Source organism: Megascapheus bottae, chromosome 30 (genome assembly GCF_031878675.1).
Source record: "Megascapheus bottae isolate mThoBot1 chromosome 30, mThoBot2.hap1, whole genome shotgun sequence".
NCBI lineage: Eukaryota > Metazoa > Chordata > Mammalia > Rodentia > Geomyidae > Megascapheus > Megascapheus bottae.
Genome location: NC_143538.1, coordinates 11,270,992 through 11,294,151, shown reverse-complemented (window position 1 = coordinate 11,294,151; position 23,160 = coordinate 11,270,992). Strand labels below are relative to the sequence as shown.

The 23,160-nt window shown below is 50.8% G+C and overlaps 1 protein-coding gene across 6 annotated transcripts in view; it reads left to right on the top strand.

The window, feature by feature from the left end:
* Window positions 1–23,160, top strand: part of Slco3a1 (solute carrier organic anion transporter family member 3A1) — a 76,412-nt gene that overhangs the window by 50,199 nt on the left and 3,053 nt on the right. For 2 of the 6 annotated variants that reach the window (XM_090321733.1, XM_090321734.1), the window contains exons 3-10: window positions 3,366–3,464; window positions 5,101–5,364; window positions 7,257–7,421; window positions 7,543–7,741; window positions 7,980–8,106; window positions 11,020–11,195; window positions 11,708–11,772; window positions 18,101–18,897. In XM_090321733.1, coding sequence (XP_090177859.1) covers window positions 3,366–3,464; window positions 5,101–5,364; window positions 7,257–7,421; window positions 7,543–7,741; window positions 7,980–8,106; window positions 11,020–11,195; window positions 11,708–11,772; window positions 18,101–18,480 — 1,475 coding nt within the window. In that variant the 3' untranslated portion in view covers window positions 18,481–18,897. Of the gene's footprint in view, window positions 1–3,365; window positions 3,465–5,100; window positions 5,365–7,256; window positions 7,422–7,542; window positions 7,742–7,979; window positions 8,107–11,019; window positions 11,196–11,707; window positions 11,773–18,100; window positions 18,898–22,479; window positions 22,967–23,160 lie in introns of those variants that run through there. The other 4 variants (XR_016533206.1, XM_090321736.1, XR_016533207.1 and 1 more) reach the window with 4 other exon arrangements.

Below are 23,160 nucleotides of genomic sequence, written 5' to 3'. Positions count from 1 at the left end.
TTAGTGCCAGCACAGTGACACTGGCATGTCTACGCAGGAAACAGGGAATGTGGGTGGAATTTCCTCCAGCATAGAACGAGGTCCCCAAAGCCATCACCCCCACCCCAAACCCGATGGGGATTGGATAGTGACCAGCCAGCTTCAAGGAGTGTCCCCTGCACACAGGTGTGGCCTGGTGCCTCTGGGAATCCCCTGAGCTTTGTGTGGTGACACTTCAATGCCTCCCTGGACACTCAGGGACGGGGGCCAGCCACAGTATCATCAGCAGCCCCCTCTCCTTATCCTGCCCTCATCGCTGATCCACCCTGGCCTCTGCCATCGTTTTTCCTCTGTGGCCACAGCTGGCCTCTAGGCCCTGTCCCTGCCAGCTGGGTTGGGCGGCCTCTCGTCGTGCGCTGGTTAGAATCCTGACTGCTTGTGTGCCCAGCTGTGGAGCTGGTAGCTGCCTCCCTCCCTGACCTTCGTCTTTCTACGCTGTCCTCGACCATTGTGACTCAGTCTCCAGAATCCTCTGGGCTGTTCCGACAGTCACTGGTCAAGACTTCCGCTGCTCTCCTGCCAGTGGGAACGCCGCCGCGCGTGCCCGTCCTGTCGTTCCATCCTGGCCGGTATTGTCTGGAATTACTGTGTTGACTTCTTTGTCCACATCACAAACAGCCAGGAGAAGCTGGACACTGGTGACTCAGCTGAGCTCTGAGAAGCACAGTTCAAAGCCAGCGCAGGTGGTTCACTGGAGTCGCACAGGCTTTCCTGCCTGCGCTGGCTTGGAGCTGTGGTAGAGAGCTAGCCTTGAGCCACCAAGACCAGGGACAGCGCCCAGGCCCTGAGTTCAAACCTCCTGATTGACCAAAAACAAACACAAAACCAACAGGATAGGATGCGACAGTGACTTGGGGCTTGAAACAGAGGCGCATTTCCAGGGAGGGGTCGTGGACAGAACGAAGGCACAGAGACAGGCAGACATGCCACCCTCCAAGACAGCTTTTGGCCCAAACACCTGTTGCCTTTAAATAGGCTGAAGAAGCTGGGAGCCAAGTGCAGGGAGGAGGGAGCAGGTGGCAAGGGCAGGAGCTTCAGCCTACATGGAGTCAAGGAGGCTCTTTAGAGTTGTGAAACTTCATTTTCCAGCCCAGGGAGATGAGAGATGTCCCATACCCCGTTCCAGGAGGGTGAAGTCATTGGCCCCATCCCTTTCTCCCTCCCTCTGCCAACGTGGGCCCGATGAGGATCACGTGACACTGCTCTAATTCCAAAGGCCCGGAGCTTTTCCGTAGCAGCCAGATGTCTCGGCTATTTTGGGCGGCATTCCGGGGAACAGTTGGTGATGACCTCACTAGGGGGTGACTTTTCGAGACCCAAAGGGCACAGCTGCTGGGAACCTGGCAAGCTGGGCTCTGCCAGGGCTGTGCCCCAGGGCCCTTGAACATCCAGCATCAGGATGTGTCTGCATTCCTGGTCCCCCCACTACTCCAGGGAACCAGGATGGGGAGCGCCAGCGGTCCAAGCCAGTCCCAGGAGAAAAGTTAATGAGGCCAACTCTCAACTTACAAAGCCTGGCACGGGGGGCCACACTGTAATCCAGACCTAGAGGAGGTATGGCTCGTTAAGTGGATGCAGTCTAAGGCTGGGGCAGGAAGCAGCCCTCACTGAGAAGGCCTGAAGAGGGGAAGGGGTCCCGGGGGGGGTCCCCCAGGACTGTAGAGATGCAGGCTGGGTGCACGGGAGACTTGGATTTTTGCCACTGGGGTCAATGAGCTGGGCCTGGATATGGTGCACTTTTCCTGGGAGATGAGAGATGAGGCATTTCTAGGCTTGTGCTGCCCTCTAGTGGTGGAGGCCCAAGACGCTGTGTGAATTTCTTTATATTTTCTTTATATATATATATATTTTTTGCCAGTCCTGGGCTTGAGCTCAGGGCCTGAGCACTGTCCTTGGACTTTCTCAAGGCTAGCACCCTACCACTTGAGCCTCAGCACCACTTCCGGCTTTTTTCTATATATGTGGTACCGAGTAATCGAACCCCAGCCTTCGTGCATGCTAGGCAAGCCCTCTACCGCTAGGCCAAACTCCCAGCCCTCTTATTTATTTTTATAGATTGCTTATTTTCTGTGCCAGTCCTGGGGCTTGAACTCAGGGCCTGGGAGCTGTCCCTGAGCTCTGTCATTCAAGGCTAGTTCTCTACCACTTGGTGTTGAATTGGAGATGCGAGTCTCATGGACTGTTCCTGGCTCTGAACCTCCATCCTCGGGTTCATCTCACCCTCCTGAGTAGCTAGGACGAGAGGTGTGAGCCACCAGTCCCTGGTTTACTTGGTTATTTTATTGACTGCTTTACATTTACAAATTGGCTTGGTCTCAGGGCCTCATGCTGCTCTTCCTTGACTTTTTTCCATCAGGGCTGGTGCTCAACCACTTGAGCCATGCCTCCCTGGACGGCAAGTGATGTGTGTGCCTCTGGCTGTCTGTCCTGTCCCAGGCTGTCCTCCTCCAGGCACAGCAGGGGGCAGCACAGAAGGAGAAGGCCCGCAGAAGGAGAAGGCCTCCCTGGCCTGTAGTTGGGAAGCAGAGTTCTGTGCTGGGCACATTTCAAAGCAGGTCATACAAAGATGGCAGCTGGACAGGGTAGAGCCGGGAAAGCAAACTCAGGCGTCATTTTCTAGGAGATGGAGGTGGGCCTCGCTGGCCCCCAGGGGACAGTGGCTTCCAGGCTGTTCAACTCTGTCGATGTCCCCGGATCTTTCTGAGATTAAAAAAGTTTGGCCTAGTGGTAGAGTACTGGCATCGCATGCACAAATACACTGGGGTTCGATTCTTCCATACCACATACACAGAAAAAGCCAGAAGTGGTGCTGTGGCTCAAGTGGTAGAGCTCTAGCCTTGAGGAAACCCAAGGACAGTGCTCAGGCCCTGAGTTCAGGCCCCAGGACTCTTCCTTCTATTTGCCTCTAATCTCATAAAATAATATCTATGGAAATGAACTCCCAGAAATAGAGACAAGAGGTTGCTTTTCTTCATGGTTTTTTTCTTTTCCTTTGGTCCTGTTCATTTGTCTGTCTCTCTGTGTGTGTGTACGTCCGGCCTGCCTCAGTGGTTTAGGGGTTCTATTGGGTTTCTCTGAGATTGGAGGAGGTGTTTAGGGAAAGTGACCCCTGGAGGCTTCGCTGAGCTACCGTGATGCACAGCTGGCTTCAGAAAAAAAAAAAATCTACCCAGATCCTACAAAATTCTGGCGTAATGTGTTTGTGGGGTTCCAAAATGGAGGGGAGAAGCCCCACTGCCCTCCCCAACCGATGTGAGGCCATTCGCAATTCTCACACCTCGCCACTGATGGATGTAAAATACCCCTGACCTCCTCTCACCTTTCAGGAATCCTGTTCACGATGTTGGTGTTTGGACCAGCCTGCGGGTTTATTCTGGGCTCTTTCTGTACCAAAATCTATGTGGATGCCGTCTTCATAGACACAAGTAAGTGAAACGACCCCTGTCAACCCCTCCGTTCTGGTAAAGGAGTCTTCAGACCACCTGCTAAGCCTTCCACGACTGTGACAATTAAACCTCAGCTGTCCACTTCACAACAGGGCAGGTTTACTTGGCTCAGTGGGTTCAGAGGTTCCAATCCATGGTCGTCGGACCTGGTCATTTGGCCCGTGGTAAAGCAGTGCTCGTGGCAGGCGGCTTAAGGTGCAGCCTGGCAGTGTGCCTCATGGCAGCTGGGAAATGGAGAGAGAAGGGAGGGACCAATATCCTCCTTGAGGTCATGCCCCGCAATGGCCTAACTTCCTCTGCTGGGCCACGCCCCCTGAAGTCTCCACTTCCTGTAGTGAGGACGGCAGGCCTGGAGCACAGGGTTGGAAAGAACCACCCCCAGGAAGCAATCCAAGCCAGCTTGCGCCAATGAATGGAAAATCCAGCTTGGGCAGCAGCAGTAAAGACGCCAGCAGAGAGATAACAAGAGGGACCGGGCAGGCAAAAGGCCCTGGGGAAGGGCTGGGGCCTGCTTGAGAGGGAAGCCGAGTGGCCAGGTGGTGAAGTTTGCCCTGAGCGTATCCGTCACGGTGCCTGAACCCAAGCCTGTGAGGGACCGGAATCTCTTGAGCTGGAAAGAACCATGGAGCTGGGCCCGGTGGTTCACGCCTGCCATCCCAGCGACTCACGAAGCTGAGGTCTGAGGGTCGTGGTTCAAAGCCAGCCCGGGCAGTAGAATCTGTGCCACTGTCCTCTCAGTGGACTGTGGAGGCCGAGGCATAGAGTGGTTCTTCTATTCCATTGGCTTCTCACCCCGGCTCGGCCCCGCGGCTCGTTCTGGCTTCATGTCTGTCTAGGCCTCTGGCTGGCAGCATCCGTCCCTCACCAGCTGGCAGCCACTCCTGAGGGCCTCTAATGAGCCCCGAGGGTTCCGGCTCCTGGCCCTCCAGCGAGCGGTGCCATTGCAGCCCCTGGCCAGCAGAGGGCAGAAGAGCACCGCTCTCCCTCCATTGCTTCTCCCTCATCCTGGGATGTATTTGGAGGAAGGGATGCTCCATTTTATTTTATGGAGAGCCTCCCTTGTATCCTTTTCCTCCGTCTACATAAAGCAGAGCTGTCCAAGCTAGAGGACCCTAAGCAGGAATGCCCAGGGTGCCGTGGCTTAGCCACACGATTCTGAACCTCCAGCACCGCCCCGGCCCCGGTAGAGGGAGAGGAGGGAGAAAGCTGGGGAGACCCCGTCTCCAAAAACAAGTGGTTCACACTTGTCATTCCAGTTACCAGGGAAACTGAGATCAGTGGGATCACGGTGTGAGACCAAGGGCAGACAGAAAAGCAGGTGACTGTCGTCATCGCAGTTGCGCAGATGGGTAAACCGAGGCACGGGCTGGGCCCAGAGTCCCACAGAGAGAAGAGAGCAGGATTTTAAGCCAGGCCACAACAAGATCTGAGTCGTGTGCCTGCCTGGAAGCAGAGGACCTGACTGAAGACAGAGGGGGCTGGGGTGGGGGGTGGAGATGGGGGCGTCTGCACGGGGAGCTGGGGTGGCAGCAGGGCTAGTCTCCCACACCCCTGAGCGTAGTGAACCCCTCCACCCTGCATCCCCCCCCACTAAGCCCACCCTTGTCCTTGGCAGGTAACCTGGACATCACCCCCGAGGACCCGCGCTGGATCGGAGCCTGGTGGGGTGGCTTCCTGCTCTGCGGGGCCCTGCTCTTCTTCTCTTCCCTGCCCATGTTCGGGTTTCCCCAGGCACTGCCCCCCCACGCGGACCCCGCCCTGGAGAGCGAACGGGCCATGCTCCCCGACCGAGAGTGTGAGCACCCCAAGCCCAGCAACGGGGTGCTGGGACACCCCCTGGAGCCCGGCAGCAGTGCTTCCTGCTTCGCACAGCTCAGAGGTAACTGCGTGTCCCTGCCCCCCCTGTGTGGGGGGACTGCGGGGGGACCCCAGCCATAGCAGCCAACTCCAGGTCCTTAACTTACAACCAGGCTGGCTTCATAGAAGCCTCAGGAACCAAGCCCCCCCACCCCAGCCCAGGTGACAATGACATGACTCAGGCAGGGGACTGTGGGGGACACACCCCAGCTCATTCCAGGGTGTTTGTTGAGTGAAGGAGTGAAGGAAATAAGGAGAAGGCAGAACTTCCTGATTGGTGAACTGTGAGGCTTCTGGGGTGTTGGTGGCTCACGTCTATAATCCCAGCTTCGCGGGGAGATCTGAGGATCATGGCTCGAAGCCAGCCCGGACAGAAAAGTCTGTGAGACTCTTTATAGCAACAAAATGAGGAGTGCAAGCGTGCCTTTGGTGATAAAGCCGAAAAAAGGAGACAAAGCAAGGCCGAAACGGCAAGGCCTTGAGCTCACCCCTCCTTTTCATCAAAAAAGAAGACAAGGAAGCCTGAGGTGCCCACGGTGGGTGCGTGCTGCCATGCCCGGCTTTGTCTGTCAAAAGGAGGCCTTGCCATTTGGAGTGGTAGAGCTGGGCCAGCCTCAAATGGCAGTCCTCCCTGCTTCTGCCTCCCAAGAGTGCAGAATAGCAAGTCTGAGCCTCCAGCACAGGTTTGTTATGGATTGATACATTGGTGCTCCAGCAACCAGAGTCCTCAGGAGGTCCCCAAATCTGCCATTCCCCACTGCGGGACCCACACAGGAACAGGAAGTCCGGATCCTACCAGAAGATGCAAAAAAAAAAAAAAACAAACACTGTGGGGGTAGAGCAATCTGTTTGAATGAACAAGTCTCACATGAAGGAGTGGCACCTGGAAAGGAGTTAATTGAGCCTGGGGTTGTAGCCAGGAGATTTTTGCGGGGTCAGGTTGGGGGATTATCTAGAAACACTAGAAGCCATCGCATTAGAAAACCGGAGATGGTAGAAAGAGCAGAGGACCTGAGAGAAAGCTGTCTCTGCCACAAGCCAATCAGCTTGGTGAACAAAAAGAAAAAAAAAAGAAAAAAAAAAGAAAAAAATTGTTCATGCAGCTAAATGCAGCAGGGCTTCTCCCTGGCCTCCTGTGCAATGGTTCAAGAACTTCATGATTTTCACATCTAATTCAAGGAGAAATTCATCATTAGCTATTAAGACAAAAGCAGGCAGACTCCTGTCTGGACCAAGAGTCCTTCTGACACCAGTGGGATTGTCTGGAATAATTACGATGCTTGCTGAAGTAGAAAAACGTTCCATTAACTAGAGACACCTTTTGTCCAGCAAGACCCTTCCTTCGCTCAGTTGAATTATGAAGACTGATCAAGGGCAAGGAAATACCAGGGCCGAGGGAAAGAGATGGTGCCAGCAAACCAAAATTACCCACACTCAGTGCGGGTTGGGGGGTTGTTGAACTCAGGGCCCAGGCGCCGGCCCTGAGCGCTTCAGCTCAAGGCTAGCGCTCTGCCACCTGGAACCACAGCTCCACGTCTGGTTTTCTGGTGGCCCATTGGAGATAAGAGTCTCATGGGCTTTCCTGCCTGGGTGGCTTTGACCCGTGATCCTCAGATCTCAGCCTAGGACAGGTGTGAATCTCCTGTGTGGGGCTTTCCACACTCATTTCTCAGCCAGATGATGAAGGGAAAGGAAGGGGAAAAAAGGGGGGGATCACTGTCCAGAAGCATGCCCAGACAGGAAGTAGGACCCCCCCCCCCCGTGTCAACAACAACAAGCCCCGGAAGGGCAAGATGCGACCGGAGATCCATGATGTCAGGAGTTCACACCCCAGGGCTCCTTCCGGACCCAGAGGCCCCGAGATGGAAGCTCCACGGCTCATGCCCTCGAACCAGCGTCCCCTCCCCCCCATAGTGATCCCCACCGTCACGAGGCGTCTGCTCTCCAACCCCGTCTTCACCTGCATCACCCTGGCGGCCTGCATGGAGATCGCCGTGGTGGCGGGCTTCGCCGCCTTCCTGGGCAAGTACCTGGAGCAGCAGTTCAACCTCACCACCTCCTCCGCCAACCAGCTGCTCGGTGAGTGTCCCCCCTGCCCCCGCCGCGGGTCCTGAGGTTCCGGGCTGGACAGAGCGGGGCCGGCCAGGCTCTGCCCACCCGAGGGAGGCGGCTTCCGACGGGCGCGGGCCTGCCTCCCCAGGGATGACGGCCATCCCGTGTGCCTGCCTCGGCATCTTCCTCGGGGGCCTCCTGGTGAAGAAGCTCAGCCTGTCGGCGCTCGGCGCCATCCGCATGGCCATGACCGTCAACCTGGTGTCCACGGCCTGCTACGTCTCCTTCCTCTTCCTGGGCTGCGACACGGGGCCCGTGGCCGGGGTGACCGTCCCCTACGGGAACGCGTGAGTCCTCCCCCCCTACACCCCATCATCATCCAAGAGGAGGGAGGGAGGGAGGGACCCCCTGCCCGCTTCAGAGGGAAATTGCCAGCCTTTGAGTGAGACTCAGCCAGATACCAGATTGTGCAGCCAGGCTGAGAGCACTGTCCCGGGAGCACCATCCACCCAGTTCGAGGACACGGAGGGGCCAGGAGGGAGGGGTCTGACTGTGGCTCACGGGCTCCATCATCCCCTTCTCCAGCTCGGCCCTGCACCCCCACTCATCCTGCAATAACAAATGCGCGTGCCAGACGGACTCGTTCACGCCCGTGTGCGGGAGCGACGGCATCACCTATCTGTCTGCCTGCTTCGCCGGCTGCAACAGCACGGTAAGGACGTGGGGGGGAGGGGAGGAGAAGGGGGAGGACACCTGGACAGTGCACAGGCCGCACGCAGAGAGCTTAGAGCTGAAATCCTCCTCCCCCCACCCCCAAGAAACACAGATCTGTGATTTTCATCTTCAAAGATTCTGCTTCTCCTTTGCTCTTCATATTTCCTATTCCCGGCCCGAGATGAACATTTTCCATAGTGGAAATAAATCATTCCATAGAGGAACGAGTTCTTTTTAAATTAGATGATAAAGCAATGTCTTTATAGGAGTAGAGATAAGTGTTTGCTTTCAAAGAAACGGTTGGGGCCTTGAGAATGGTTAAAATAAAAACGCGAGCGATTCGTGTTCAGAGCAACTTTATTAACATTTTAATTTTGTTTTCCAAAAGTTCTGTAAATCAAGCCTCTTCATTCCAAGTCAGCAGCCTGAGACCAAGCAGCTCTCATAACTTGTGTTTTCTGCCAGGCACTGGTGGTGCACGCCTGGCATTCTAGCTACTCGGGAGGCTGAGATCTGAGGATCACTGTTCAAAGTTAGTCCAGGCCATGTCCAAAGCCAAGCCCAGTGTCCTGAATCTAACTTTACCTAGTCAGGACATCCCAGCCTGGGCCCTAGGTGTCTCCCCAGCCTCGGTCTCCCTCCTCTGCCTCTTAAAGGTCCTAAGGCTGAGGGGAATTATTTCAAGTTCCCCCAACATCCAAGCTCTCCTTTCGCCTCCGGGCCTTTGCATGGACTTTTCCTTATTCTTCCTTAGTCTCTCTCACTGCCACTGAGATCCTTCTTCTCCCTGGTCATCTTGTCCTGTGTCCTTCCTGTCCACCCTGCCATGCCTGCTCACGCCTGTACCCTGCTCCCACATCTGGTCAGCCTAAGAGAATCTGCTAGCACTCCTGTGACCCAAGACTTCCCTTGCCACCTTGGCTGAGGGTTTGGGGTTTTTACCTTCCTTCTTCAATGCTTATGCCAGGCAGAGTCCACGGGATGCCTTTAATACCCAATTTTTCATTCTGCTCATGGCGTCCGGCCGGGAAGGGGGTGTGGAACAGATTGCCAGGTAATTCTGTCAGCTTCCCTCTGGCGTGAATCTGTTGCCTGAGTTGATTCTGTGCCTCTCCTAGCAGAGAGCCGGTTGGCTACTGTTGACTGATGGATTTACCCTTCTGGTGTCTTGAAGAATCCATCGGGGGTGTGGGGGGCAGCTCACCTCCCTGCTATCTGAGCAACAGATAGCAACTGAGCATTTGTCTTAGCAAAGCTCTGTCCTGTGGTCCCATGAGCTTGTGATTCCACATACAAGTCTCCATCCATCCAGGCATCCGACACATCTGTGCTTGCCGAAAGCTTTCCAGGGCACAGCTGCCCTGGCGGAGCGGACATTTGGGTCAGATGGTTTGTCCTCAGGGGCTGAGTTCTCTGCCTGCTGTGTGGTTAACCAGACTCTGGTCCTAGGAGTATCCTGTTCTCTCTCCTCTGCAAGGCAGGTGAAGATCAGGCAAGATGAAATCTCAGGGTGGTTTCTTGGTATGTTTCCCGGCCACCGGTGCCTCTTCTTTCAAAAGGCGTGTGTTTGGTGCATTTTTCCATTTATTAGTTGGGCTGATCCTTTGAGAGTGTATAGGGTGTTTCACTTTTCTTTTTAGTTCTATGTATCTTGGTTATTTATCTATCCCTTGATTTCCTCCCATCCCTACTGTCGACTGCCTCTTCCATCTCAGCACCAGCAGAGCAGGTTAGCTGAACGCAATCCCGTTTGCCAGTCCTTGCTCTTGTTTGCTGAGCTCTTTCTCAAGGTGACTGCCCGGGCTTGTTGGTTCTGGTGTCTTCCTTATTCTGTGTCCTGTAGTATAAAGCCAATGGTCTCAGGTCTTTCTCTTAAGATCCTGGATCCACTTTGATCCTCGAGGAACCAGGAGTCCGTTGTGGGTCTTCGGTCATGGCAAGGGTGGGGGCCGGCCCATCTCTTGAGCCATAATGGAATCATCCCTTAACCTTTCCACAGAGAAAGGAGGGCGGGAGGGAGAGGAAGATGAGCAGAAAAGCCATTGGTTTGACCCTCTGGAGACTTTCTCCAGGCAGAGCATAGCGATCTGATCAGGCCTGGTAAGGAAAGCCATGACTCCTCTTGATTGGTTTTCACTTTATACTCCATAACCGTCTCTGCACTGTTAGGATTGAACTTTAATTGGCTTGGCGCTGGGCACTGCCTCTTCCCACCCTCTTTGCTTCCCTTTGCTGTCAGAAATTCCTCGAGTGAGTGGGGGGGGGGGGTGAGTGAGAACAAAAGCAGCCAGGCCAGAGCCCCTTGGAAGATCAAATGCAACCCAGTAGCTTTTCTTTCTTCTTCTGATCATATATTAATAAGAGTACCCTGGGTGTTCACTCTGTTCCTCGTGAGCTTGCTCTAAGCTCCAGAAATCTCTTACCCACTGGAACGCTTGCCCATCCGCTCCCGGCTGGCACAGCCCCCTGGCATCGGGGCTTTACCTGTGACACCCTGCATGCCGCCTTTGTTTCATGTGCCTCGCCGGGCATGGAACCAGAAACCCAATGTGGGTTACCTAATTCCCTTCTCTTAATACACTTCAGTGTAATTAGAACTGCATAAAAGAGAAGACAAATTGGCAAGTAATTACAACGTTCATTTGGCAATGTTTTCATCATATTTTGGAAGTGTGATTCCCTCTCTAATTGTGCCCGGGGGAGGGGGGGAGGAGAGAATGGGAGGGAACGACAGGGACCCACCTTTTGAGGACACAGCTTCCTGAGGGATTCTGGAGAAGGGCAGAGGAAATACCCAGGAGACAGGAAACCCAGCTCTCCGCTATTTGCAGTCAAGGCCTAATGAATGGGATTCCACCAGATGCATCCTTCGGCTGGGCAGGATGTTAAAGGTGGACTCTCTGCCTTTCAGAACCTCACGGGCTGTGCGTGCCTCACCACCGTCCCCTCCGAGAACGCCACCGTGGTTCCTGGAAAGTGCCCCAGCCCCGGGTGTCAGGAGGCCTTCCTCACCTTTCTGTGTGTGATGTGTATCTGTAGCATGATTGGTGCCATGGCCCAGACGCCCTCTGTTATCATCCTCATCAGGTAAGCCAGCAGGCGTGGCCCCTAGGGACCACACAAGACAGGGGACACAGCTGGCCCTGGCCAGTAGAAATTTCCCAAGTAGGACATCATTAAAACATCCCAAAGTCTGATAGAACTCACAGAATGGCCTAAGCATCACACACACACGCATGTGCTCAGACCTGGTGTGCAAAGCCTGGCTCTGCACTTCAAAGTTAAGGTTCTGTTCATCCTGGAGTCCCACCCACTGGAGAGACTGGCTCACTGAAACCAAACCACAATGGCTGCATGTCCACGTAGCCACCAAATGTGCCTTCTCAGGACAAGGTCAGCTGGCTCTGGTTATTCTGAAGGCTAGTAAATTCCTCAGGTCATCTGGGCATGCCAAGGTACAGCATGTTTGTTTCATCGGAGGCTTTAAGCAGGGAAATAAAGTGCTAGTTATTTTTTTTCCCTAAAGGAGAGCTCAAAAGTGCTGATAACTATCTCCTCCCCCCTCCCCCGCCCGTTCCCCCATTATGTCTTTCACGTAGGACAGTCAGCCCTGAGCTCAAGTCTTACGCCCTGGGAGTTTTGTTTCTCCTCCTTCGTTTGTTGGGTACGTATTGTTTGTATTGTGTCTTTATAGTACAAGGTAAGCACGGCGCTCCGAGAAAGCATTCCATTTCTTGGGCCTCTCTCTCTCTCTGCATTCCGTGACGTTGGCATGCATTCTCCCTCTTGTCCTTGTGGATTCTCATCCCTCCTTTTGGTACCAAAGGGAGAAACCGCTGCTGTGGTTAGGTGCCCTCGTGAAGCACGCCATGCTTGTTTATTGATGCCGTCGCCAGCGGCAGGCGAGGTCTCACAGTGCCTCCCCGTGGGAATGTGGTATCCTTTCACTTATGCCAAAGCAATTTCATTCTTTCACCATTCGTGTCCAGTCTGGGGCTGCGACCGTGAATGACACCCCCACCCACTCCTCTTGTTAGGCCACAGTGTTGGACTTACTTTAAGAAGGCCAAGATTGAGATCATCTTTGTTCAAATTTGGAATGCGAGGACAAGTCGCCTTTTGATGGTATTGGAGTTTGACCTCAGACCCCCTCCTCCACTGCCATCTCAACAAACAAGCCAGGCAGGGTAAGGTATACCTATGATTCAAAGCCAGCCCTGGTACTTACTGAAAACCAAACAGAGAAGAAAAGGAGGAGGTGCCAGGGTCTTATCTGAAACACTACAGCACCCACCTGTAGAGCTGGAATTCAACCAGTGCCATCAGAAAAGAAAAATACATTAATGAGATCAAATCCCCTTTGGAGAACAGCAAATCCACAGTGGACATGGCTTCTTCCGAATAAGTGTAATAGCATGAAATGAAAACAAAGAACGCAAGCTATTTCTGAAACCAATGAAAATTCAGAGGGATGTGTGCTGTGGTGGTCTTGAGATCATCGTGCCTGTGATTCAGGAGAAGACATATATGTCTCGCGTCCTGGCACACTGCAAAGCCTCCCGTGACGGAAGACCTTGAAGAGCCCCGAGAGCTTCAGTTGTGGATTTTATCATCCTTTTGGGTCAAATCAGTTTGGAAGAATTCTTCCCCCTCACTGGGAGATGATATGACCTCACCTTTTCATGAAAAGCAGCTCAGCAGAGAGGCCTTGGCATAATTCTATTTCACACGGCACCCAGGAAGATAAAAGATGGCTCTCTCTAATGAAAGGCCAAGAGAAAAATCAGGTCCATGACATTGCTGACCTCAGTAGTCAGCTCGTGTCTCAGCGTGGCTAATGGGGACACACGGGCGAAAGCCCACTGTGTGGGTGACAAGACGCCTGTGGAATCTGCTTACTGGACAGCAACAGGTCACCAGGCCACCTCCTCTGCATGTGACATCGTCTAACCTAAGACCGAGAGAATGAGGAAGCGCTGTGAGCCAGACAAGAGGAGGGACTTACAAGGAGAAAGGCCCAGAGGGAGGGAGTGAAAGCTAGGGCATGTTTGCCCGCGCTGCAGGAAGCCCCTAAACCAGCACTGATGGCTCGAAGCCTGTCATCCTAGCTGCTCAGGAGGCTGAGGTCTGAGGATCGCAGTTCCACACCAGCTCAGGTAGGAAGTCGTTGAGACTCTTACTTCCAATGAATCACCAAAAAAAAAAAAAAGCCAAAAGTAGAGCTGTGGTTCAAGTGGTAGAGCGCTAACCTTGAGCAGAAAAGCTCTGGGACAGGACTCAGGTGCTGAGTTCAAGCCCCTGGACCAGCATAGGCACACATGCACGCACGCAACACGGGGGACAGAGCTACACATAGCATTTTGGCAGCACAGCACATCTGGCTTTGGGTCCAGCTCCACTCTTCCTGTCTCCGGGCAGTCTTTTCCCAGGTTCTTTCAGCTCTGAAGCCTGGCTAGCTTTACTAAGGGACTTGGGAGTAGAATGGGGAAGGAGTTCTTAGACTTACCCCTGGGAGATACTTCAGTGCCGTCTCTCCTGGCCTTGCTGAAGCGGAGACTGGCAGCTCCCAGCAGAACACACAGGCGCTCTGCATTCCCCTGGAGCCGAGCTGGCCAGGGTCCCCGCTTGAATAGAGGCTCCCCAGTGGATCCAAGCCTCAGCAGGGAATGGAGGGGTGGTGGTTAGCCTTTTACATGGAAATGGAAAAGGTATTTTCAGCTTCTGTTTAGTCTCATAAAGGAATGTGGATTGATTTTTCTGTTTTTTTAAAAAAGCCTTTCCATTCACTTTTTAAATTTAGACCAAAGAATGGAAATAGGGAGGTGGTGGGAAGCAGAGTCTAACTTTTATTTTTTCCAACCACACTTGTGAATGAAATAGTCAAACTACACATTACAGGCCCTGAGGTTTTAATATTGGTTAACAGATTTCAGGAAAAACACAGACAATGGCCTTCAACAGGGATGCGATAAGGGAATCCTTTTAATAGTCCCGGTGGTAGCACGGGATGGTCCTGAGCTCTCACCTAGCCTCCTGCCCAGGACCAGGGGCCCCCACAACAGAACCCCATTAACGTTAGCCTCACCCCCACACTTAGTCAGGAGACTCACAGGTATGAAACGATAATGCTTCCAGAAAGAACATGTAGACAGCCAGGTTCTAAGGGAACCCCCTCGCTCCTTCCTTAGGTCCCAAAGAGCCTAACAGGGTGAGGAGGCACAGGCCCATCGAGGCACAGACGCACACCCACCCGGCTTTGTGGTTATTTCTCACAATCTGACTTGCTTTTTAGAACGTGGACGCTGTGTAGACTGGGGTTTCCAAAGTGCGGGGGGACAGCGGGCAGCTGAGAGACACAACCCTGATATGGGGTTAGGGATGGTTCGGGGTGGAGGGGGTTTCGGATTGACTGTTGGCTTTTCCATGGGCTGTGCAGATTGGTTGTTCCTTCCGGTTTGAATTTCCCACGAGGAAAGGTACAAGCAGGAGCTGGCTCTGCCGTTGTTTCCTCATTCTGCTTACTTGCTCTTAGTGTTTTGTCCTGCTTCCTCATGTAAGGGGGAACTTGGTTGCCCCGTGATTATTTCTATAACCCAGGAGTCTGAGGAAAAACTATGGAACTTCCCTAAGATCCCTCTTTTCTCCTAGCAGCAAAGCTGCAGCCCAGGATCTAACACAGCCATCTCTGGTTTCCTCCATCAGCAAAGCATCTGGGGAGACACGTGAGCTCCCTAGCTGTGCCTAAGGTGACAAGGACAACTGAGAACTCGGTGTCTCTTCATGCTGACAAGTATCTGCCAGTACTTCTCAGGGCATTCTGCCAGATGCCAAGAGAACTTGTTCACCAAAATAAATCAATCAGCAAGGCTCCCAGCTCCCAGCCTTCTCTAAGCACTAGCCACCCAGCAGAAGAGGGAGGGCTCTTACCTTTTGCAGTCTGTGTGTGTCTGTCTTCATGCCTTGAAACCAGGCCTGCACAAGCTTGACAAAAAGGTAAATAACAAAACCTTTTCTTTAACCCTGAAAATCCCTGGTAAGAGCTTCTGGGGAAAAACAATCAAATCAACAGATTGAATTAGAATGGAGGGGAATTGTTGGCTTTGAGCTGTCAAACTTGAGGACCGGTAGTGGCTCCTCCATTTCTTTCTGAGTAGACAATTACGACATCATGAAAAGGTCTCATGATGGATACAAGGTTACTACAAGGCTGTCAGTGAACTGTGCAAGCCACCATAGTCTAGAAATTTCCTGTTCATCTGGCTGGAGGTGAACCAGTTTCTTGGGCTTTTGTTTACTGTGAGTGATAAATGAATGAGACTCACTGACTGGATGAGTCCAAGAATGGTCAAGACCATCACTGGAGAAAAAAAAAAATCCAGTGAGATTGTCATCTTTACTATTCTGGTAGCTAAAGCCATTCCCCCTTGAGGAAAGATTCATAAGCTGATGAAGGAAAAGATGGGTGTGGCAGAAAAGGAAGCCAGTACTTTCCCGAAATCAGAAATCTCAACGAAGGTTATGTAGTTCCGATACTTGACCTAGATGTGAACCGCCGCTCTCAACACCCACTAACTGAGCAAGTCTATTGTGACAGTCTTTGCAGGACAATTAATTATTAGACCTCATTTGTAGTATTTTCTACCCCTTGACCAAATAGGTACGCTAGCTTCCTTGTGGGTGTGTACACCAGTACCAGTCCTGGGGCTTGAACTCAGGGCCTGGGCACTGGCCCTGAACTTTTTTTACTCAGGGCTAGCACTCTACCACTTGGCTGTACTTCTGGCTGTTTTGTTGTTTGTTTTGGGTAGTTTAGTGAAGATAGCAGAGTCTCACAGACTTCTCTGCCCAAGCTGGCTTTGAACCAGATCCCAGTCTCCTGAGTAGCTAGGATGACAGCTACTGGCTCTAGCCATATTTTAAAGAAGAAACTGAGGGATTGCGTGATCAAGGCGTTTTTTTCCTACTGTTTTTGACTGGTAAATTTTAAAACCCATCTTCACCACAGATACTCAGAAAAACAACAACAATACAAACACCTGACTGTAACCCGAAACGTTTTGCTTTCTAATTTCTATCCACTTGAAGGCTTTTTCTAGCTCCTGGAAAGCTCTGGAGTAGAACTTGACAAAAGCATGGATGAAACTGAGATCTCTCACACAAAGAGAAACACCCTGCTTCAAAATAACACACGTACTACCACAACTCGCGGGCACAGCTGCATTGAAGTTATTCTCCACGGCTCTTTCGAGGTGGTATCTTGGCTTGCACAAGTGGCCCAATACCATGCAGTTTGCCAAACTCGTGCATCACGGCATGTAGCACCCCTCTCCCTCCCTTCTGTGGTAGGCTTACTTCTGGCATTTGCCCTCTCTCTCCCTTCACCACCCAGGGACAGGTGGCCAAGGATACGGTCCCTAGAGACCAGAGGCACCGATCTTCTCCCCTTTCTATCTGCTGATCGCTGGATATTAGGAAGATGACTAGATGGCTACGGCTGTGGTGGACACGGGAGGGAGGGGTGAGGTGCTGAGCGTCTGGGCAGCCTGGAAGGTTCCACAAGACCCCTGGCCTGTACAGAAAAAGAGATGCAGGGACGTTGAGCTTAGAGTTTGTTAAGTTGCTTGGGAAGTTTAAGGATTAGGATTGAACTCAGGTCTTGGGTTTCTTGCTGGATTTTGTTTTACTGGTTATTCACAATTTACACTCTACTGCTTCATCCACCTCCAGAGTTTTGCTGATTCATTATAGATAAGCGTCTCTTAGATGTGTCTGCCTGGCTGGCTTTGAACTGCAATCCTCAGATCTCAGCCTCCTGAATAGCTAGGATGACAAGCCTGAGCCATGAAGGTTTTAAAAGTGGTACCTGGCTCGCCATGGAATGAATTCTCACCAGCACCATGTTGAAGAGAAGATGCCCGTAGGCCTGCACCTGTCCTTGCATTCAAATGAGAGTACTGACCTCTCACTGAGCCAAGCCTCAGTGTGTGGCTATGTAACCTTATTATAATATAGGCGAGCTGTTAAATCATCTTGCTCATGGAGAAGCTAAGGTATAGAAATTAAGATCAGTAACATTGCCTGTGTATGCCAGATAGACATGGAACCCAGGCTTAAACTCAGGCCTTCCCCCGCTATAGGCCATGTATTCACTCATACTGCATGAAGGTTATGTGTGTATACATTTAATTTATATAGGATATATACTAAGTTAGATAACTTGCATTTCTATTTATATATAATAGATAAAATGATGTAAGTGATGTGTATATCATCTATATTTATATAATCCATACTATATGTAGCGTTGATATTTCAATAATGTACATATATCATTTATGCTTATATAATTTATAGAATTATAGTATTAAATAGCATTTCGACTTCACATTTGCATATCATGCATATGCATCGACACGTAGCTCATTTGTATGCTCATATTGTTACATCTAGTTATACCCATATGATTTGCATGATATGCAAATGAATTTCAGCATATATGTAAATGATCTGCCATTCAACTAGTAGACTCCGTCCATATCTATTCATATGCTATACACCCAGTGATGTAATGTATTCACATTCAACGTCTGGTGCCTGGTTCTTCCCCACAGAGTCCGGAAGCCCACGCAGGAACTATATTGTCCCACGCCCCTGAGAAGCTGACACTACAGGAAGGACTTTCCTTCACAGACTGTCGTGTTATATTTTCTGAGTTTCAGGCATGGGGCACACACACCTAGCTACTTTCCATAGGTTTAATCTCGGCAAAGACGTGTTGTTATAAGCCAGGCGTGGATAACAGCCACTCCACGTAGCAAGGGGAAGAGCAGGGATTTGAACTCGCAGCATGTGTTTGAATCCCTGAGCTACAGAGCCATCGAGACCCATTCTACCTGCTTTCCTAGGGGTCCTGTAGAAAAACGTGTGTGCACAGCCGGGAATGGAGGGGCCCAGCTCAGCCAGAACCCAGAACCTTCTTTTTCCTTTGGCAGGCTTCATCCCCCCACCCCTGATCTTCGGGGCGGGCATCGACTCCACCTGCCTTCTGTGGAGCACGTTCTGTGGGGAGCAGGGCGCCTGCGTGCTGTACGACAACGTGGTCTACAGATACCTGTACGTCAGCATCGCCATCGCGCTCAAGTCCTTCGCTTTCATCCTCTATACCACCTCCTGGCAGTGCCTGAGGAAAAACTATAAACGCTACATCAAAAACCACGAGGGCGGGCTGAGCACCAGTGAGTTCTTTGCCTCTACTCTGACCCTAGACAAGCTGGGCAGGGACCCCGTGCCTGCACACCAGGTGCGTAGGACCAAGTTTATCTACAACCTGGAAGATCACGAGTGGTGTGAGAACATGGAATCCGTTTTATAGTGACTCCTGGAGGGCTGAACGCTGGACTAGAAAATCAAAGGGTCCCTTTTTTCTTAACAAAAAAAGACAAAAAAGGTACAAAAACATGATAAATTCAAGACACACAGAGATGAAGTCACACACACACACACACACACACACACACACACACAACGTATACCAGCCTGGTCCTTTTTTTCTCCAAATCACAGCCAGTCAGGGATCAGGAGAGAAAAGAATGATCACGGTGGATGCTCATCCTACCCCCCCAACCCCGCTACTGGGGCCCAGAGTCCGCCTTTGAAGGGCGCCCCCCCCCACAACATGCAACAACTGCAAGCAACGTGCACTGCCAAATTCAGGGAACAGTTATGTTCTGCCTGGAAGATGGACACACTTATGGGAATATACACACACACTGAGAACATGGCCAGATGGCGCTCCAGCCAGCCTCTCTCTAACTCTTGCAATATGGGTCACTGGGTAGAGAGGTTCCCCCTCCATTCCCAAGTCAGCCTGTGGAATTCGAGGACCAGGATGCCCTCAGCGATGCTAACCAGTGAGCCATGCTGGAGTCGGTCTCTGGTCCCTCGCACCAGCTCCATTTTCACATTCAAGATGGAGGCCTCCCCCGGGGGAGGTTGGCTAGCAGAGGCCAGCACTTCCTCTGGATGCCATCTCTCCTCCAGCCTCGTACAGTGTGACTCAGGAAGCCGTTGTGCTCACCTGGCTATGACTGACGTGCTCAGAGCCCGTGAGCTGGCCCAATACAGCCCAACTCATTTGCTCACATTTGCCAAACATTTTTCCATTTTTTTTTCAAAAAAAAAATACAATACATACGAATTTCAAACTGTTGTGTGTATACCCTTCTGATCCTATTTTTAACATCACTAACACAGCCTCATACAATCAGATTTCTTATGCTGGTTGCTTTTACTTTTCTCCTAAAAAAAAAATGATAATGTGATTCCAGGGGATGCAATTACTCAATTGTCATGTTTTTAACATTTTTATCCTCATTTGAAGGGGGGAAAGAAAAAAAAAGTTTACATGCAGCTTGCCTTTAAAAGAAGAGACGAGATGGGATAAAATGAATAGCAAATTGGCTTTCTGGCACTCGTGGCCATGATCAGATGATGCCATGGAACCCTTTTATAGACCCGCGCTTGCACTTTCTTTGCAGCCTGTGGAAAAGGAGATGTGCCTGGAAATGGTTTTGTATAAATGGGTTGCAGTGTTTCTGGGGATAGAACTAAAGAAAGCATGCAGGGTCAAAGGAAACATGGCACTCCAACCTCATCATCAAGTACGGATGCTTCGATGCCTTTCAGGCTTGGGTCCCTTACCATACAGGTTTTGTTTTGTAAATGCACTGTTTCCTAGGTCACTGTGCTCTTTTAGACTGTTCTGTACCACTCAGAGACTTGGTAAACACACATCAAAAGCCCTAGCATCTAGCATTTGTTTCATGGGACTATTTGCTTTTAAGAAAAAAAAAAAAGAATTTTTAAACTCTTTGTATCTTGGATTTTTTTTCTCCCTCCCTTACATTTTTAGAATGAATGAGAAAAGATGTTAGGAGGAGAAAGGAAAACACAACCCTTTATCAAGAGTTGATGGATTTTATCCAGTTAAAGCCCCCCCTGGGGCAATATGGCTTCAGAGCATCACATCACGTCAGGAGTTTTCAGTCTCTTATGTATTACGGGATGGCAAATTCAGTCTAGTCTTCATTGTCCCTTTGGGCTGCAAAGAACCATTGAATATCCAGAGCTAGATCTAACCTGGGCTGTCTGTTTGCTTTTTGAGTAGGGTTTTTTGGTTCATTTTACTTGAGTAAAAAAAAAAAATGTCCTAGTAAGCTCTGTCTTGATCTTGCACATAGCCAAGTGCGAAGGTATGGAATAAGCCTAGAAAATGGAGCTCCCTATCTGAGTTGCCCAGCAACTCAGCAACAGATAAAAAGACAGTGCATCTATGTAGAGACCCAGAGGTGTTTTTTGTTGCTAGGGTTTTTTCCTTAAACTGATATTTCCTTATGAAGTAAACACATTTTCTTCCGTCAGCTTAGGTGAAAGACCTGTCTCCTCGTTTCCTCCTTCTAACCAGGAAGGACTTAGACTCCTGAGTTCTCTAGAGCCACTGCAGAAGGTATGAGGAATGGGGAGAGAGATTCCTTCAGTCTCTCCCCACTCCCAGAAATTAGTAACTAGCACTGAATAAGAAACAGAATGAGAAGCCAAAGGCTTCTAAGGAATTGTTTGGCAGAATTACTTAATGTCTTCTGAGCAGAGAGAAGTGTACTTCTAGCTTACGAGTTTTTTTTTTGTTGTTGTTCTCCTAAGCTCCATGTCATTCTATAAACACTACTCAGAAATATTAAGCAATACACATCAACTGTAGAAATCCACGTGGCTGACCATACAGCCCTGAGTGTTTTTCCACTAGTGGAAGCTGCACTGTGTTCCGTTGTTTGCGGTGGTTGGTTTGGTTTCAATGAGCAGAAAAATGGAGAGGGCAAATGGTCTTTAAGTCCAAAATACAAAGAGTATTTGCTACCTTTTGCAGTTCTTACTTGATGTTTTAAATGGCTTGGGAAAGCCATATGCCTGGCCAGAATTCAGGCATCCTTCATGATTTTCTCAACCATGATCTATTTCTCTTGCAGCTTTAGGCTAGAATCCCAGTCAGACACTCAGAAGGCACCAAGTTGCCCAAAAGAGGGCACTAGCAAAAGTTAAGATCACTTTAGGAACTCCCTCTTCCCTTCCCCTCCCCCCACCCCACCCCCTTCCCCCCCCCCCCCACCTCCTGCCACTTCTCTCCTGCATTCCTCATTCACTTACATCCTCATCTTGGCCAAATACACACCAAGCTCCACCTCCCTGTTCAACAACCTGAGATTTCCCAACCACAACCCATGGCGCCCAGAGCCCACTGGAAGACTTACTGGCAGCTCATGCATGGAAGATTTCTTGCACTGACCCCCCCCCACACACACACACTCCTCCTTACATGCTATAAGGCCCCTCAACCACTCTGAGTGTTTGATCACCATGCTGACGACATCAGGAAATTCAGAGAGACAAAGGCCATCTTGTCTCCCAGGAATCCATGATACCTCAGCCACAGACAAGAGCTCCCACGCCTCACATACCAGCAAGACAGGGTTGATTTCCTTCGAGAAGGTATTGTGTATATTGATTCATTTCCTTGGCTGGGTACAAGGGCAGAAACAACAACAACATGGCCACTGGGCTCCAGCTCAGAGTTCGGTGAGCTGGACAGACCTAAATACACGTAAAATCAAGAAACTAGCATAGGATGGAAGATCGGTCTAGCTTGGGAGACCTGATTCACAGTGACGGTTCAGTTCTGACTCACGGCATCAAGCCAGGAAGACTTCAGAGAAAGTGATCTAGCCATAGAGCTAAAGAACAGCAGGGATGGGGGATGGAGAGAGGACACAGAGACCCTCTGGAGAACGTTTCCGTCCGGGCCCAGCCAATCACTGCTTCAGGCCTGGTAGACCATTTGTCTCCACTCAAACCACTGAACCTTGCTGTTGTAACCTAGAATCAGCTGTAGGTGGAAACTAGGTAAATGAGTGAGCCAAGAGCCTATAAAACTTGTTATAAAACCCCCCTCGGGGCCTGGAAGGGAAGCTGTGGTATGCTGGCCCCACTTTCAAATACAGGCTGAGGCCCCGAAGCATCTGGGGGACATTCACATCCCAGCATGGAGGCACCCCAAATTCTTCCATTGGTTGAATCATTTCCCTGGAACTTCCAAGAGTTGGTGTCTATCAATGCTAGTGAGCTTGCTCACGAGAATCTAGTTCAGATAGCACATTCATTTCCAAGGAGGTAAGTACCTTTTTTTGGGGGGGTTGGGTTTTTTGATTGAAAGGAACCACATTTCTGTTGTGTCCTGGAGAGAATGTGAATTACAGAACTCAGTCCTTTCTCTCATGCTCAGCGATTTGTCTAACACAATCCTCCTTTCTTTACCTGATAGAAATGGATACTTAGGGGAAAAATACAGGACCTAGAAGGAGAAGAGTGACTCCAGATGCTGAAGAGAACATTTAATCTCTTCCTTCCTTCCTCCTCATCTAGGTAACCTATCTGCCAGGCAGAATGAGTCATAATAGCTAATCATAGGTTTTGTTTGTTTGTTTTTCCCTTGCCAATCCTAGGGCCTGGTCACTGGCCTCAAACTTCTTTTTGTTCAAGATTAGCACTGTATCACTTGAGGTTCCCTCAATCTCAGCCTCCTGGGTAGCTGGGATTACAGGCGTGAGCCACCGATGCCAGGCTTGAAGCTAACATTTGTCAGCTACTTATTCTGAGCTACCTTTGGGCAGAGTTTATTCTGGGTATTAGTTTATTTAATCACCCGATGAGTGAGTCTTAGAAGGGGAGGGAGAAAAAAGTAGTCTTGATTGGTAGGGCTGAGATTCCATCTCAGGTCTCTGAATCCAGTGCCCCAGGTCTGTGAGCACTTTGTGTGTGGGGGGGGTCCCTTCCTAGCAGGAAGCATGAGAGGGGGCCCAGTTCCACCTTTAAGGGCTCTCAGGAGGTCTCTGCTCAAATGGCCTAAGGGGTGCTCACCTAAGCCCATGCATCCCCAGTACAGACATGATGGCTGCTATATCCGGGGGATGCCTGCCTCCTGCCTCCCTTTGTTGCTCTTGAA